The 15,936-nt window shown below is 43.2% G+C and overlaps 2 protein-coding genes across 3 annotated transcripts; one reads left to right on the forward strand and one right to left on the reverse strand.

The window, feature by feature from the left end:
* Window positions 1-1,139: 1,139 nt before the first annotated feature.
* LOC123183316 (probable protein phosphatase 2C 52) lies at window positions 1,140-7,454 on the reverse strand. Its single transcript, XM_044596098.1, has 9 exons — window positions 7,204-7,454; window positions 6,379-7,130; window positions 4,256-4,383; window positions 4,078-4,176; window positions 3,813-3,971; window positions 2,853-2,939; window positions 2,600-2,691; window positions 2,398-2,472; window positions 1,140-1,483 (listed from the first exon to the last, which is right to left on the reverse strand). The coding sequence occupies exons 2-9, from the start codon at window positions 7,110-7,112 to the stop codon at window positions 1,304-1,306; spliced, it is 1,554 nt and encodes a 517-aa protein (XP_044452033.1). The 5' UTR covers window positions 7,113-7,130; window positions 7,204-7,454; the 3' UTR covers window positions 1,140-1,303.
* Window positions 7,455-9,684: 2,230 nt separating this feature from the next.
* Window positions 9,685-15,147, forward strand: LOC123183317 (CTP synthase). Of its 2 annotated transcripts, XM_044596100.1 has the most exons (21): window positions 9,685-9,978; window positions 10,854-10,933; window positions 11,021-11,107; window positions 11,558-11,608; window positions 11,722-11,839; window positions 11,942-11,998; window positions 12,085-12,149; window positions 12,294-12,377; window positions 12,458-12,508; window positions 12,593-12,655; window positions 12,740-12,786; window positions 12,873-12,942; window positions 13,027-13,089; window positions 13,177-13,266; window positions 13,348-13,386; window positions 13,457-13,684; window positions 13,876-13,961; window positions 14,047-14,095; window positions 14,214-14,294; window positions 14,377-14,470; window positions 14,567-15,147. In XM_044596100.1, the coding sequence occupies exons 1-21, from the start codon at window positions 9,861-9,863 to the stop codon at window positions 14,767-14,769; spliced, it is 1,824 nt and encodes a 607-aa protein (XP_044452035.1). In that variant the 5' UTR covers window positions 9,685-9,860; the 3' UTR covers window positions 14,770-15,147. The 2 variants fall into 2 exon arrangements, with proteins under 2 accessions (XP_044452035.1, XP_044452034.1); XM_044596099.1 differs by having other exon boundaries at window positions 12,873-13,089.
* Window positions 15,148-15,936: the final 789 nt, after the last annotated feature.

Consider the following 15,936-nt stretch of genomic DNA (forward strand, 5'->3'; position numbering starts at 1 on the left):
CTAGCAGGTTAAGCTTGGAGCGAAAGCGAGACATCATCCGCCTATCGATGGCGCTATTGCTCTTATCCTCAGGGTTGGCAATTAAGTTAAAGCCGCCAACCACTGCCCACAGCCCCGCATGCAACTCTCTGATGTCAAGCAACTCTTGGAGGAACTCCACCTTGTCTGCGTCCGACTGCGGTCCATACACACCAGTGATCCACCACTGCCCTACCGCGCCGACCGGCTTGACAAGCGCCGTCACCGTGTTATTAGTGTAGTGCGGATTGGAGAGCTGCACGAACACTGGGTCCCAAGCCAACAGAACACCACCCCGCGTCCCATTCGCGGGCAAGAAATAAAACTTGTCAAATTTACTCCCCAAGCATTGGGATACAATGCCTACTGTGATGTGATGTGCTCAAGCTTTGTCTCTTGGAGACACACCACGCTAGGACTAGCCGCCAGCACTACTTGATACACCGCATGCCTCTGCGCCGGTGTGTTTAAGCCACGCACATTCCACACCATCGTCTTGATAGGTTGTGAGCAAGCCCACCGCTAGCAGCCTGACCCGGTACTCAGAAAGCCCCTGCCACCTCCTGTGGCACATCCACCAATGGCAACGCCGAAGCCTCCCAGCCAAACAGAGCTGATTTGATTGAAGAGGATACTGTATGCTAGAATGAAACTCTTATTAGGGACATATTCACCCCTTCTGATGTGACAACCAGTCTTATATGCCACGACCCAGGATTGCTGGGGAGGACATCTGGTCTTGGGCATGGGAGAAATCAGGATTGTTTTCAGCCAGCTCATCGTTCCATGGAATGATGGACAAGATGCAAAAAAATTCTGCACATGCATCAAGTTCATCGGAAAAGCTGGCACGTGGAAAGCGTTGTGGAAACTCAAGGTGCAGCCAGAGGTTAGAGTTTTCTGGTGGCGAGTGATCAAGAATATCCTACCATCCTACTCAGAATTAATCTGTGCAATGTGTGGTCATGGGAGCGAATCAGTATCTCATGCCCTCGTCACATGTACTCCCGCTGCTTATGCTAAACGCTCTTATATTATATTATGGGACGGAGGGAGTAGTATTTGGGATAGAGCTCGTGATTATTTTCGGAGGGAGTAGTAGTCACATGTACCACTGTATGTAACCAGCACCACAATTTGTATACCAGTTAACACCATGTACGGGAGTCGTCATCTAGTACGAGCCGCCAATGTACATACAACTCATTCAACAGAGAAAACATCCATCCAGCTGCTGTAAATTTTAAAGGCTAACAACAACATGTATACGGACGAATAGAAGCAATCAAATTTGATCGCCCGGGGGAGAGATCGGAGGGGTGTCACCACCGCCCGTCTTGCTGTGCTGGAACTTGACGACGACGCAGGTGATGTTGTCGCCGCTCCCACGGCCGAAAGCAGTCTCCGTCAGCTTCCGGGCCGCCGCCTCGGGGTCCTCAACCATCTTCACGAGAGAGACGGCGTCCTGCGTGGACAAAAGGTGAACGCACGGTGAGGTTTTCAACAATGAAGACGTAGAGACTGCCGTGGCTAGGGCAAGTGGCTGAAAAAGCTTTTAGATGCAAGTACCAAGTGTAACATAACCAGATACTAGTTGAAAAACCTTCAAAAGGTTGCCCAAAAGAACTATGAGATCAATTCTGTTGGCTACTTAATGATTCTACCAGTCAAAAATCGCAAATGCATTCCTTGAAAAAACAATAAAATCACAACTGCACTACGTTTTACTCCCTCCGTTCCGATTTACTCGTCGTGGTTTTAGTTCAAATTTGAACTAAAACCACGACGAGTAAATCGGAACAGAGGGAGTACTTGATAGGTGGCATCATGTAAAGCACGGAAACTTGCTGCAAAACGTATGTTAATAATCCTCATTCTTGTAAAACCAGTAAAATGAAAGTTAAAAGAAGATGCTTAATATATTAAATGCTACTCCCACTGTATCAAAATATTGAACTGCAAAAAGGTTTTATATTTTGATACAGAGGAAGTATTTGGCTTTCACAATAAAGGAAAATGTCAGCAAGGTTAAACGAATTTATGCAGCAATCAATCCAGATGTAAATGGATATTGCTTTCTTGAATTAGGGAATTATATCTTGTGTACTCTCTCTATAAAGTAATATAAGACTTTTTAGATCACTAAAGTGTTAAAAAAATTCTGCACACTGCCATGATTTTGTGGATCACATATTACTTGCATGGCAATCATAACGAGTCCTGACTGCTTGTTGTTCACAAATCACCACTCCGCTACGTATGTGCCATAAATCCAACTAAGCTCCTATGTCCAACTGAGTTTATTCTACTCTGGCAGACCTTGTGGACAAAGGGATATGTACACCTCTAAACAAGCAATTAATGTAGATAGCAACTAACCTCATTTGGAACCACATCCCACAGCCCATCACTAGCCAAAATCAGAAACTCCAATTCATCATCTATTTCTTGTTCCTGACAAATTAATAAAGGGTCACACAAAAGACCTTGATCACTGATAGTTTGACATATAAGCCATGAAACAGAATATATATATATTTTTTGGCTAGAAACAAACACCAAGTATACAAGCACAAGTTACCTGAATCTCTGGTTCCGCGACAACAAATTGCTTCAACAAGCGGTTGCCAAATGCCCGAGACATTGCAAGTACACCACCAACCCTCCAAGTTCCTGAAAAGCCAATTTGCTACTATCAGATTTTCCAAGCCCCACACTCCAAGAAAATGTTATTTCTTCTGCTAAATAAATAGATAGACTACCCAAATGTTATCCAAATATAAACATATGTAGTTCAGTCAAGTTGGTGCTTCTGTGATGGATGCATGACTTACCAGCCCACATAACAATCCCACCAGCACTCTCAATTCGTTTCCTCTCATCACTTCTGTTTGGCTTGTGATCATCAGAGAGTGCAATAGCTGTGAATAAGAAAACACTATTTCACCAACAATTCAGCAGGTATATACATCTGGATTGTTAACATTCACACTGTGCCAAAGAAGTAAGCATGTCCCTTGGACATCGCAACAAGTATCAAGACCTCTGATTTGCTAAGCTTAAGGAAGCTTTTGTTAGTGAAATTTGGATGAGATCAAGAAATAATTTAGCAAGTCCCAAAACACCTCTATGTGGACTAAATGTTAATCAAATGATCTTATGCTAGGCATATTCAAGTTGGTGCATGTCCAACAACCAACTTCATCAGAAAGCCAGGTTGATATGAAATGAGCAACAATTGTTCCAGAAAAAGAAGAGTGATCAGTGGTGGTAAGTTGACAAACATGTTTCATGCACCTAGGTTAGTGTTTTCCACTATACTGGTTGCAAATTATTAGACCCACTACATATTGATCATCATAAATATACCAAGTAACTAATGGAAAGCTGTGATGTGTGCCTTCCTAGAGTGTACGGCACCGATCTTTCCAATAATAAAAGACGATGATGACTGAACTCAGTAAAAAGAGACATGTGCTACAAATTTTCACAAAATGGAAAACGTCACTATTCTTAATTTGGTGGAAACTATTTAAAGTAATTAGCATTTCACAACAACCATTAATTTGCATTCATAACAATATAAACACCAAATGATGAGTCCTCCAAAACAAATACTTGAATACTTGATTACATCAACACCGTAACTAAACACAACTGGTAAGAAAGTGCCCTGAACCATAGACCATCCTACTATTATTGTACAGTAACCATGCTAGGCCCTGCTGTGCATGTGCTAACAAATCTAGCTGAATCAAATACTAATCAATGTACAGCACATAAGAATCAATCACCTTTGCCCGACTTTGATATTACAGCCCGAGAGTCACCTACGTTAGCCACGTAAAGATGATTTCCAAGCAAAACTGCTGTCGATGCAGTTGACCCGTCATCTCTGTGAGTGTTGATTTCAGAATCCAAGAAATCTGAATCAGTTTTTTTATATGTTTCACCTGCGAGTTACCACTAATTAGATAGTCCACACATGAAATATCAAGGAAATGTTGGAAATAGCATTAACAAAATTATACGAGTTACTTTTTGAAAAGAGAATCTTACTTATTGCTAATTTTGTATCTGACATGAATTGTGGGTGTTTCATGAGGTTCTCAAACAAGTGCTCCTTCAAATACTCAGCAGCACGTGAACCCCCATGACCTGCAAGAAAACAAATGGTTTAGACATAGAACCATTGAGGAAAGATAAGAGAAATCTACAAGAAAAAAGAATCGCCGACCATCAAATATTCCGAAGAGATTTATTTGTTTATCATCAATTTTAGATGATTTTATGTCAAAGAAGTCTTCCATGCTTGCCCTTTTTCCTCTAAAACTTGAATATCCACAACTCAAACTTCCATCATCACTGCAAATGAGTCAAAATCCAAAATGCCTGCTGTTAAAATTTAGAAACTTACAATTTCCTGTATAAGACAAGTAAAATAATTTTGCAAAAATCCTGATAGCATATGTGTATAGCCAAAAGGCTGTCTATTCAAAGTACAGAAATAATCTGTATATGTTAACAGAAATTAGATGCATGTATTTGAATTAGAAGTTGTAGGTCTAATAAATATGGGGTTGTATGCGATCAGCAACTTGAATCAAAGAAAGGTAATTTCCACTTTTCTCAAACTATCCAAGGAAGGAGATTGAACAATATTCTTTAAATAGCAAGACCAGGACCAACAAATAGAATCACTAGAACGGAGTATGTTTAAAGAAATAAAAATTGCACAATTGAAAATTATCTTTAGAACCATTATTTTACGATTAATCCAACATAACTCGACAAGATAATTGCAGCTGTTACAAAATGAGTTCAAGATTTATGAAGTTCTGCATTATATAAAGTACATTTATATAAGGAAATATCAAACTATTCCAGAACCCTGAGTCGCTTCATCTCTACTTTTGGGCCATGCATGATTCCAGCAACTACACTCTAAGCTGCTCATCACCAATGTGGAATGGATTGATGTCACAAGAGAGGATGATGGGTGTAAAAATGGGAGCAAAATGTAGACAAGTCACCAACTAAATGAAGTAGACGTGATGGACTAGCCATGCTACCCTAGAAAAAGGCATATGATTGCTGATCCCACACAACAATTCCAAGCAAAGTTGGTTTGGTTGAAGAAAGTAATACTGAGTTGAGTAGTTGACCCACTTAATGATGAAGACATGCCAATATTCTATTTCTATCTAGATATTGCACGGGCATCTTTAAGATCTGATGATGAAGAAATGTTGTATTAACAGCAAATGTTCCTTTTCAAGACATCATTTCCCATATGATACGTTGCTGAATTTTTTGGAGAATAACTTGCCAAAATCAAATTGAAACATTTTAGTGAAGCTATATTCTTCGTATGGCCAAATAGTAGTTTCACAGAGTACTGTAGAATTTAGATGTATCTCGGTACGGTAGCATGTTCTATCATTCTCAGTTTGAAAAGCAACTTCTATATTATGATATTGCGCTTCCGTCAAAATAATAATAATGTATTTTCCTCCTATAATGTTTCTGTCAAAATAATAATAACATATTTTTCCTTTTGCAGAAGATGGCATCCCTATGGGGAGCAGACCATGAAAACCAGCAAGCAACCAACTGTTAACGCCTTAAGGAAAAGATACAACATTATGCTTTGCAGCACAATTATGCCTGTTCACTGCTCTTTGTCTAAAACTAAAAGTGAGCATCCACTACTCTTTAGCTGCGGCATGTGTGCATACTATGCAACAGGTTCAATGGATGCTACCGCCAGTAGGAAAAATCGCACAAGAGTTCTCGAATTTATGTTGGTTCCGTAAAATTGATGTCCTGGTTCATCACAAGTCTGGAACAATACATAGTTCTAAATAGGGAGAGTACTAGAATATTCTGGCCAGAAAAGGGCAGCACGGACGTATTGCCAAGGTACACCCGCGGCCTTCAGTATTGAATGATTGAATCTAAATTGTCGTTTACCGGTATTTTCATTAAATCATTTCTTTCCATTTCGCATGGGAGCAGCTAAAAATCGCACGTAAACTTCAGCTCTCAAAAAATCTATGGTGATGCCAAAATTGTTAGGGCTAGTTGAGTCGTAACTCGTAACCAAACACACCTTCATAATCCCACAGAGTAAACCACCAAGCTAACAAACTACACACGAAAGCTACATTCTGCATCACAAACACATGGTCATGCAATTACGTTCTAAGCTCTACCGCACCGCCTTGCATTAAATACATGAGAACACAAGCTGCACATGTAGAGCATTTGAATCAAACAGGCCAACGGTGCTTCGCGCCAACAGATGCGAGCACCCGCAATCGGCGAAGCAAACGAAACCGAGGAGCGAGCGAGCATTACCTCTTGCAGCCGCCACTCATGTAGCCGACCTCGTCGACCCTCTCCCTCTCCCTCTGCCTCTCCTTCTCCTTCTTCTCCTTCTCCAGGTCCTGGTCCTTGGGCACGACCAGAGCCGGCACGGCAGCCACCACAGCAGCCCCTTGCTTCCTCCTCGCCTGCTCCGGCAGCGCCAGCACCGGCGATGACGACACCTCCTCTTCCTCCTCCTCCTCGGATGAGTGCTCCGAGTCCACCATGGCCACGGCCGCAGCCGGCGACACGTCCATGCCGGCCCCCTCCTCCACATCCATCTCTACTGCTGCGGAGGACACCTCCATCTCCACCTCCACCTCCACCTCCACGACGCCTGCCCGCACCTCCCGCTCGGGCGAGGAGGCCTCCTCCTCGACCTCCCCCTCGCCCTCCTCCAACTCCAGCTCCTCCTCCAGCGGCTGGTGCGCGGGGGTGACCCCGGGCTCCGCCATCGCCTTCCCCTTGGCCCGGAACCGGCGGTACTTGACGGGGTGCCGCACGCCCAGCCGCTTGTCGCTCCCGGGCTTGGACGGCCCCGCTCCTACTGCCGCCTCCCCCTCCCCCGCTCCCGCTTCCGCCGCTCTCGCCGCCCCCGCCTCCGCTGCCCCGGACTCGGCCTCCGTCACCGCAGATGCAGAAGGCGCGGGGATATCCGGCGACCTCTCCTCCTCCTGCTGCTGCTCCCGCTGCTGCTGGTCCTTCACGGCGCCATCGTGAACCATGAGCCAACCGCGGAAACCCTAGAAGCGGCACGCAGAGAGCTCAGATTCAAATCCGCATCCGACGAGCGAGCGAGCGATCTCGGGCACTCACCTTCGGGCCGGATCCGATCGGGCGGCGGGCGGTCGGTCAGGTCGGGGCAGATCGGATCTACGGGGAGCGGCGGCGGCGGCGGGGTGGGTGGGGGTGGGGTGGGGCGGCGGGCGTGAGCTGGGGTGGGGGGGTGAGGTGTGGAGTGATCGGAGCGGAGCGGAGCGGAGTGTCGCTGTGTGTGTGCGCGTGCGTGCGTGAGGAGGAGATGAGAGATGAACAAAAATGGAAGAGGAGAAGCGGCGTTGCGCTACGCCCTACCCCTCCCTACGCTGATGTCGTATTTATTTATTTCGTATATTGTTGTATTTCTTTACGTATTTAATGCGTATTTATTTGCATATTTTATTATTATTTTTGCCTTCCTGTGTGCGTGGCGAGGGCGGCCTGGAGCACCTGGGGCGTGGGCTACCGGCGGCGGCAGGTGTGTGCTCGCTGCGGTGTGGGGCTGGCCGGCTCTGGGTCGTGCTGTCAGTGTAGCGGAGTGGACTGGACTGGTCCCTGTGGGGACTGAGTGAGGAGTGAGGAGGAGCGTGCTGGTGATGGGTCACGGGTGAAACGTGGGCTGGTAATTCTGGATGGGCTACGTAGGAATGTCAAGTGGGCTTTGCCGACTGCGAACTGCACGTGGGCCGGCAGAATTACCAGCCTACTAACATCGTACGTAGCCCATCCAGAGTTACTACCGGGTATCACCGTGACCCAGTAGAGCGACTGCAAACTGCCCACGGGCCGCCGTCCCGGTCTATGCTTTCTCAGAAGAGTTTAGAAGCTCCTTTTTATCCAGACTTTCTCAAAGGTTCTTTGAATATTTTCTTTATTTTTTCTATATCTGTTTTCATGTTTTATTTTCCAAAGTTAGAAATATATTTAATATTGGGGAACATAAGTTAAATTCTTGAACAATTATTTGAAATCATAAATGGTTTCTCCAAATTTGTGAACATTTCTAAATATCCCTGATGATTTTTCATGTTCATGAACATTTTAAAACTTTACAAACATTGTAATAAATACATAAATATTTCAAAAGTCATGAGCAATTATAAAACTCATGAACATGTTTTTTCCATATTCATGAAGGATTTATAAATTCATGAACATGAACATGATTTAACTTCATGAAAGTTTTACAAATTTACAAACATTCTTGAAATGGAAAAAAATATTACCAAATGTTTTGTTGAAGTGTTTCATTGACCAACCCTGGTCTTTTCCTGCATACTTTGTCCTCACTCGTGCGCATCCGGAATCAACTACTCAGTCAGTCGCTCATCCTCAAATTGCTCCAACCCAAGCATGCTTAACTATGAAGTTTCTTTTGGATGCGCTTTCAGAAGAAGAAAAATGCACCTTGTTGATATGAGTAGTCTATCATTCATGGTAATACGGGATGTCACAGGGTCCACTTCGAATAAAAAAACTTTGAAGCTTCCACAGGTCTCTATCCACTAGGAGCTTAATAATTACAAAACAAAACATTTTCGCAGAATTCATAGATGTTTTCTTCAAAATTGTGAACATTTATGCAAACTCATAAATGTTTTCTTCAAAATTGTGAACATTTCAATAGAATTTTTAAATAGACGGTATGGAAAAAATTTCATGCTTATGAACATTTTTAGAATTCAGAAGCATTTTTTAATCCGCAAGCATTATTTAAAATTCGTGAGTATTTAAAATAAATCATGAACAACTATGAAACTTGTGAACATTTTTTAGAAGTCCTGATTATTTTTACATATTTCTGAATAATATATATCTAACACTCCTTAAATTCATGAATGTTTCTAAAAAATTGTAAAACCAAAAATATTAATGTTCTTGAATATTTAAAAGAAACCGAGAAGCATTTTAATAGAATGTCGGTTTCGATCTTGTTATGTTAGACCCATGACCTGACCAAACGCCTACACGTGGGTCCACTTGCAATAAAAAAACCTTTGGAGCTCATCCATGATCTGTAAAGTTTGAGATGACAATGAGCAATGAATGATAAGCTAGTTAAAGATGAAATTGCAAGTCAAATATATCGATACTAATGCTTCTTTGAGTTTGTTTCAAACATCCGAAAAACAAGCACGTTGAGCTAGATATTTGATTCGTCATCCGATATCACAGTTACATTTGTTTCTCATGACCCCAATATCATAAACAACCATTCTACATGGACATATCGCATAAGTTATCTTTGTTTTTGTGTTTTCTTATATTGGTACTGTCGATCCCACGTTTATTCCATACGAATACATAGTTTGTTTTCCTTAGACGCGGTTTTGAGAAAACATCACATAATTTTTTGCTCCTTCCAAATAGAGACCATAATTTTGATGTCCCTCTAAAAAAAGTGTGACATTCTAGGGTCAAACATAAGGTTTCACCATTCAAAAGGGGTGGAAATATAAGACCCTTTCCAGATTTGGAAGAAATAGAGAGGGGATAGAGGGGGAAAGGTTTTCGGGGGTATAAATACCGGGAGCGAAGCCCTCGTCTCGTCTCTATCCCCTGCGCCGTTCCCCTCTCCCTCTCGTGACGGCTGCGCGCTTGAACCCCCACCCCGCACACACTCGCGCCGGACCGGACGAATCGCGGCGGCGGAGGGCTGAGGCGTTGGCGGACGAGAGGAGGGGCGGAGAGAGAGAGAGAGGCGCCCCGGCGAGATGAAGTACGTCCTGGTGACCGGCGGCGTGGTGAGCGGCCTCGGGAAGGGGGTGACGGCCAGCAGCATCGGCGTCGTGCTCAAGGCCTGCGGCCTCCGCATTACCTCCATCAAGATCGGTACGCGCCCCGCCCCCTCCTCGCCCTCCCGCGCCCCGCTCCGCCGAGAGAGAGACCGGATACCGGCGGCCGCCGCCGCCGGCCCGATACGTTTCTTTAGATTTCTTTTCCCCTCTTTTCCCGGGTTTGTTACACGGGGGCCGTCCTATATCGAAATACCCCGGTTTTCGAGGGGATTCCGCCGTCCCCGGGCAGGAATTTCAGGCGAGGCCCGTCCCCCGTCCCCGACCAGGGGCTCCGCATTGGGGGGGCGCCGCTGGCGCGGCCTTGGGATTTTGAACGGTGCTGAACAGTAGCAGCGGCTTCACCCGGCACCAGCCAACCTTTTATTTCGCCTGTCCGTGATTTGTCCATGGATCATATTGATGTGAATCAGGAAAGGATCAAGAATTAGCCGGGTTTGGTCCTCAGTGCTGTTGTATCCAATCTAAATGGTACAAGGTGGCCAGGATAAGTTTAAAGAACCACCACTAGGTTTATCCCTCCATTTCTTGTTTCTGTGCTGGAGGCCTCGTGTGTTCCGGAGGGATTCTCGATGCGTTGTCGCCGCGCCACGGAGGCCCGGTTTAGATTTCTACCATTCCAGCATCCAACCATCGGCGATACACGTAGGGTACACGTTGGATAAACTCGGATTAGTTTGTTTATGCTACTCATCGTTTGATAGTTATTGGTTTCTAGTTAACTACACCCTTCTTTCTCTTGGCTCCTTGTGGCTATTTGTTTATGTTATTGCCAGGAAGAATCATCATTTCGAGTAATTTTTGTGTTGTAGCGTTGGGGCAATGCTGGCTATTGCCTGGCCGGATGCTTTGACTGATTACTTCTGTTCTTGCAAGGTTGGCATTTTCTGATTGTATCACTCAAATGTGCAGATCCTTACCTTAACACTGATGCTGGAACCATGTCTCCTTTTGAACATGGCGAAGTGTTTGTTCTAGATGATGGTGGCGAGGTATTGGGATTTGCTATATGACTAAGTCATTGATGTTTTAATGCTGGCACAGATCTGTTCAGTTGATATAGCCTTATATTGTTGCAGGTGGATTTGGATCTCGGAAACTATGAGAGGTTTCTAGACATTAAGCTGACACGTGACAACAACATAACTACTGGAAAGATCTACCAGGTGTGCAACTACAACCTACCACCACCTCCTGCTTAATGGCAATGTCAAACTATAGCTGGTTCGGATAATGTTCATGCTGAATCGTTGGCTGTATTTCAACATCACTGCAATTTATTAATCTTAACTGTATGACTTGGTCCATACAAGGTCATTAGCTTCTTATCCACTTTCTTTGTTACATAGCCATCAAACATAATTTAATTTAATAAAGCTTCGTACATTTTGATGTTGACATCTTGTAACAGCTTAGGATATAAAAAAAACTTGTTTTCTCATCCACCTGTATATTGAATGTGCAATATAACTTATACTTAAGCATATGAGTAAAGTGAGAAACTCAGAATAGTGGCATGTAAAACATGTGCATTTGTAAATATGTGTTGTAGAAGTTGCAAAATAGTCTGATCTTGCTTGTTTATTTAACTTAATATTAATATATTTTTATTGCAGTCTGTTATTAATAAAGAAAGAGAGGGAGAATACCTGGGAAAGACTGTGCAGGTGCAAGCCACTTCCTCCAGACCCATCTTTTTTTTCTTACTTGAAATTTGGCAACTTACATTGAACATTTCTTGGGAATCTAATATGATCATGTTTTTTTTCCTTTAATTAAGGTTGTCCCACACATTACAAATGCTATACAAGATTGGATTGAGCGTGTTGCAATGGTTCCTGTTGATGGCCAGGAGGGACCTGCCGATGTCTGTGTTATAGAACTGGGTGGCACTATAGGTGCAAGAGATAACTTTTAACATTCTGTTCATTTTTAAGACTCTCTTTGCTTACAATTCATTTTGGGGTTCTAATCTTCTGTAACTTAATGATGTGCTGCAGGGGATATTGAATCCATGCCATTTATTGAAGCTCTAGGTCAATTCTCCTATCGTGTTGGTAAGGAACTTGCATGTTACATTTTTTTAATCTTCTACATGGTGGTACTAATATCATTATTTCCATGTTCTTTATTTATTTGCCAGGTGCTGGTAATTTCTGTTTGGTACATGTCAGTCTGGTTCCGGTATTGAATGTTGTCGGTGAGCAGGTAAGTAAACTTCTCATTTCTCAGTCAGTTCATAATGCCAGTCTTCGCTTTGCTGATTGTGGCTTGGTGTTGTGACTAAGGCACTAAGCATAACTAACATCATATTTAATATACTTTGTTACGTATGGCTTGCTGTTATTGTAGAAAACTAAGCCAACTCAACACAGTGTACGTGGTCTGAGAGGACTTGGTCTCACGCCAAATATGCTAGCTTGTCGCAGTACTAAGGTTAGTCAATGGACCCGTCCAACTTACCATGTCTCTGACCCGTATTGATTTGTTAACTTCTCATGCTTTATTGGTGACAGGAGCTAGAGGAAAATGTGAAAGAAAAACTCTCCCAGTTTTGTCATGTGCCGGTATTGAAATTGTCCTTTTCTACAACGGATAATGTGTATGTGCAGCTGATCGCTCTTGTTGATAATGAATTCTTTTGGTTGCAGGCTGCTAATATTTTCACTCTATATGATGTTTCGAACATTTGGCATATTCCTTTGCTGTTACGGGTATAGCGCATCTCATTATTTATGTATAAATGTACATCTTTCCCATGCACTATATGATATTTTCATTTTCCATTTCCATTTCAGGACCAGAAAGCACACAATGCTATTCTTAAAGTTCTGAATCTTGAAAGGTTTGTTTTCATGTACCTTATTGAGGTTTTCTTCCAAAGATGCCATGCTGACATGGTGTTCTGAATCTTCTTTCCCATGTTTGCAGCGTTGCCCAGGAGCCGAAGTTGGATGAATGGGTGGCAAGGGCTACTTTATATGACACCCTACAGGATGAAGTTGGTTTCTGTTCGTCCTTTTCAATTGTTTTATCTGTCTGGAAACCTTTACTTAGGCCCAATTATACTGCACTGTTGTTTCAGGTGAGGATTGCCATGGTTGGAAAGTACACTGGTCTGTCTGATTCGTACCTTTCTGTGTTAAAGGTGAGATGATCATTGTGGCCATTGTTTCAGTCTTGTTGTTAAATCTGTTTATTGTTGTCCAACATTTTTTTCTGCATTCTTTTGTAGGCACTTTTGCATGCTTCTGTCTCTTGCCACAAAAAACTTGTTGTAGATTGGGTTGCTTCCACTGATCTTGAGGATTCAACTGCTTCTGAGGTTTGAACTACACATAGTATGCAGTTACTTTAGTCTTTTCTTTACTGCATTTCCTCACCTGTCCGTGGTTAAATTTTATAGGCGCCTGATGCTTACAAAGCAGCATGGACTTTATTGAAGGTGAGGAGTTTATGCCCTTAAATACTGTCAAATTTACAATTTGTACCTGTCTGACAGATTTTCATTCCAGGGCGCTGATGGCGTTTTAGTGCCCGGTGGCTTTGGAGACAGAGGTGTTAAAGGGAAAATGATGGCTGCTAAGTATGCCCGTGAAAACAATGTCCCCTATCTTGGTATATGCCTTGGCATGCAGCTTGCTGTTGTAGAGTTTGCGCGCCATGTTATGAAATTCCCTGATGCGGACAGCACAGAATTTAATCCCAATACGAAGACCCCATGTGTTATTTTTATGCCAGAGGTAATCTTCAAGCACACACACACAACACACAACCTCCACCCATAACTTTAACAACTTGCAGGGGAAATTATTTATCTGCAGACCTGTGGCATTTTTTCTGTATACAACGTATTGCATTTAGTTTTATTTTGAAACTGGAAACTGCCTTGAGCTCACATATGGTTCCTTACAATTTATTAATATTTTTTTAGGGTTCAAAAACACATATGGGTGGGACCATGCGCCTTGGATCAAGGAGAACATTTTTCAAGGTTACTGACTGCAAATCCGCCAAGCTGTGAGTGCAGTGCATGTTCTCTGTTATAGTTGTCTGGGTTGACACTACTCCTTGCCCACTCATGAGTTTTGTTTTGATCACTCAGCTATGGTGATGTCAACTACGTAGATGAGAGGCATCGGCACAGATATGAGGTCTGTAATAATCTTTGCTCAGTCATATCGATGTATAAATGCTTTGGATGCGTTTAACATGGTCTTTGTTCCCTTTTTGACCACATTCATTGTTTTGTTTTAAAATGGGTGTCTGCAGGTAAATCCTGATATGGTGCCAGCATTTGAAAATGCTGGACTTCAGTTTGTTGGCAAGGACGAGACTGGACAGAGAATGGAGGTATGTATAATAACAGAACCAAGAATCTTACTTGTGCTTCACCATGCTAGTTGATTCACCATTATAACTACTATTTTTCTAGATCATTGAAATACCTGATCACCGGTTCTTCGTCGGCGTCCAATTCCATCCAGAGTTCAAGTCAACGCCTTCAAAACCTTCACCTCCATTTGTCGGTAAGCTACTTGACACTTACTGGAAACTATCTTGGTCCAGTGGGAAGCTACAGCAAACACTGACAATCTGCTCAAACATCCACACGTTGCCTACAGGACTAATCGCCGCAGCGTGTGGGCAGCTGGATCAGGTGCTGCAGGACAGCTGCAATGGCCATGTGGTTGCGGCTAAACACAAGCTCGGTGACAGCTCCTCAACACCCCTAGTACACCAGAACGGGCACGCGCAGAAGCAAGCCAATGGTGGTGTAGCAAATGGAACCTGCCATGCCAACGGCAATGGCAGTACCCATGGTTAGCGTACCGTCGGTTTCGCCAAGGGGATCATCTCGCCTGTCTTCTGTGGTCCTCATCGTCCCGTCGACTGCGACAAACGGCTGAGCAACTTATCAGCAGGGCCGGCGGCCCTACAAGAAGGGCGACGGTCAGAGCCTAGGAAAAAAATAGAGGACTAGCATTTTATACATGAGCACCTTGTATAGTATTAGGTTCTGTGCTGATATGCAGCCGAATGTTTTTGATCCTTGCGTCTGGACTAAATAATAAGGTAGACCATCTTAGAAAGTCTTAGTCTTGTCGAGACAGAGCCTGGGTTGTTGGGTGTGTACTTTGATTTCCTTTAAGAAACTTATGGTTACTGTTTCTTCCCAGTTAATTCCAGTTTCTTTCTCTGTTTATAGTTTGTAGAGCTAACTAAGATAAGCTTCTTTGCATTCAAATTAAAAGTATTTGGGTCAATCACATGGCAGTACAGCACTTTTGTTGATTGGAATGCTTTAACCATATTTATGTTGATCAGATTATGTCGTTTCAATATGTTTCTTGATATTTTCATAACGGTTTTACATGAAAAGAATATCCAAGCCAAAATATTCTTATAATAGCATAATTCACTCGAGCATTATTAATCTATGAGCATGTTTGGTTAATAATTCACACATTGCCAAACTTTGCTACAAATGTGGCAGTGGCTCGTGGTTTGTTTGTTTCACTATCATAGTTGTGCCCTGCCACACTTTTTTAGCAGCATGCCCTACATTTCATAACCCGATATCTTAGATTCTTGTGAATCAAAGAGGAAGAGTTTTCTCAATATTTTATTTTAGTCATAATAGATTTTTTTAATTGGTTCGTACCAAACCATAAGTTAACCCACAAAAAGTATCATCGCTTTCGCCCTCAAGGCGATAAGGGAGAGCCATCGTCCTCCACCGGCGTCAAGCCCACAATCCCAACTCTCCGACATCATGGGGTGTGCGGAAGCCTGCTGCCTTGACGTTGTATCATGGATAGGTTAGCGTTAGGGTTTCACGACAACGCCTACAAAAAACATTCCTCCATGACTTCCAATCTCGAAGAGGTCGTTTGCAGTGGCGTTGATGACTCGGGCCGACTTTTTTCGCTACTGAAGTTAGGGTTTCCAGGGGTTTATCAGCGAGGCACCACCGGTGGCCATTATTTACATT

The sequence above is a fragment of the Triticum aestivum genome, chromosome 1D (genome assembly GCF_018294505.1).
Source record: "Triticum aestivum cultivar Chinese Spring chromosome 1D, IWGSC CS RefSeq v2.1, whole genome shotgun sequence".
Taxonomy (NCBI): domain Eukaryota; kingdom Viridiplantae; phylum Streptophyta; class Magnoliopsida; order Poales; family Poaceae; genus Triticum; species Triticum aestivum.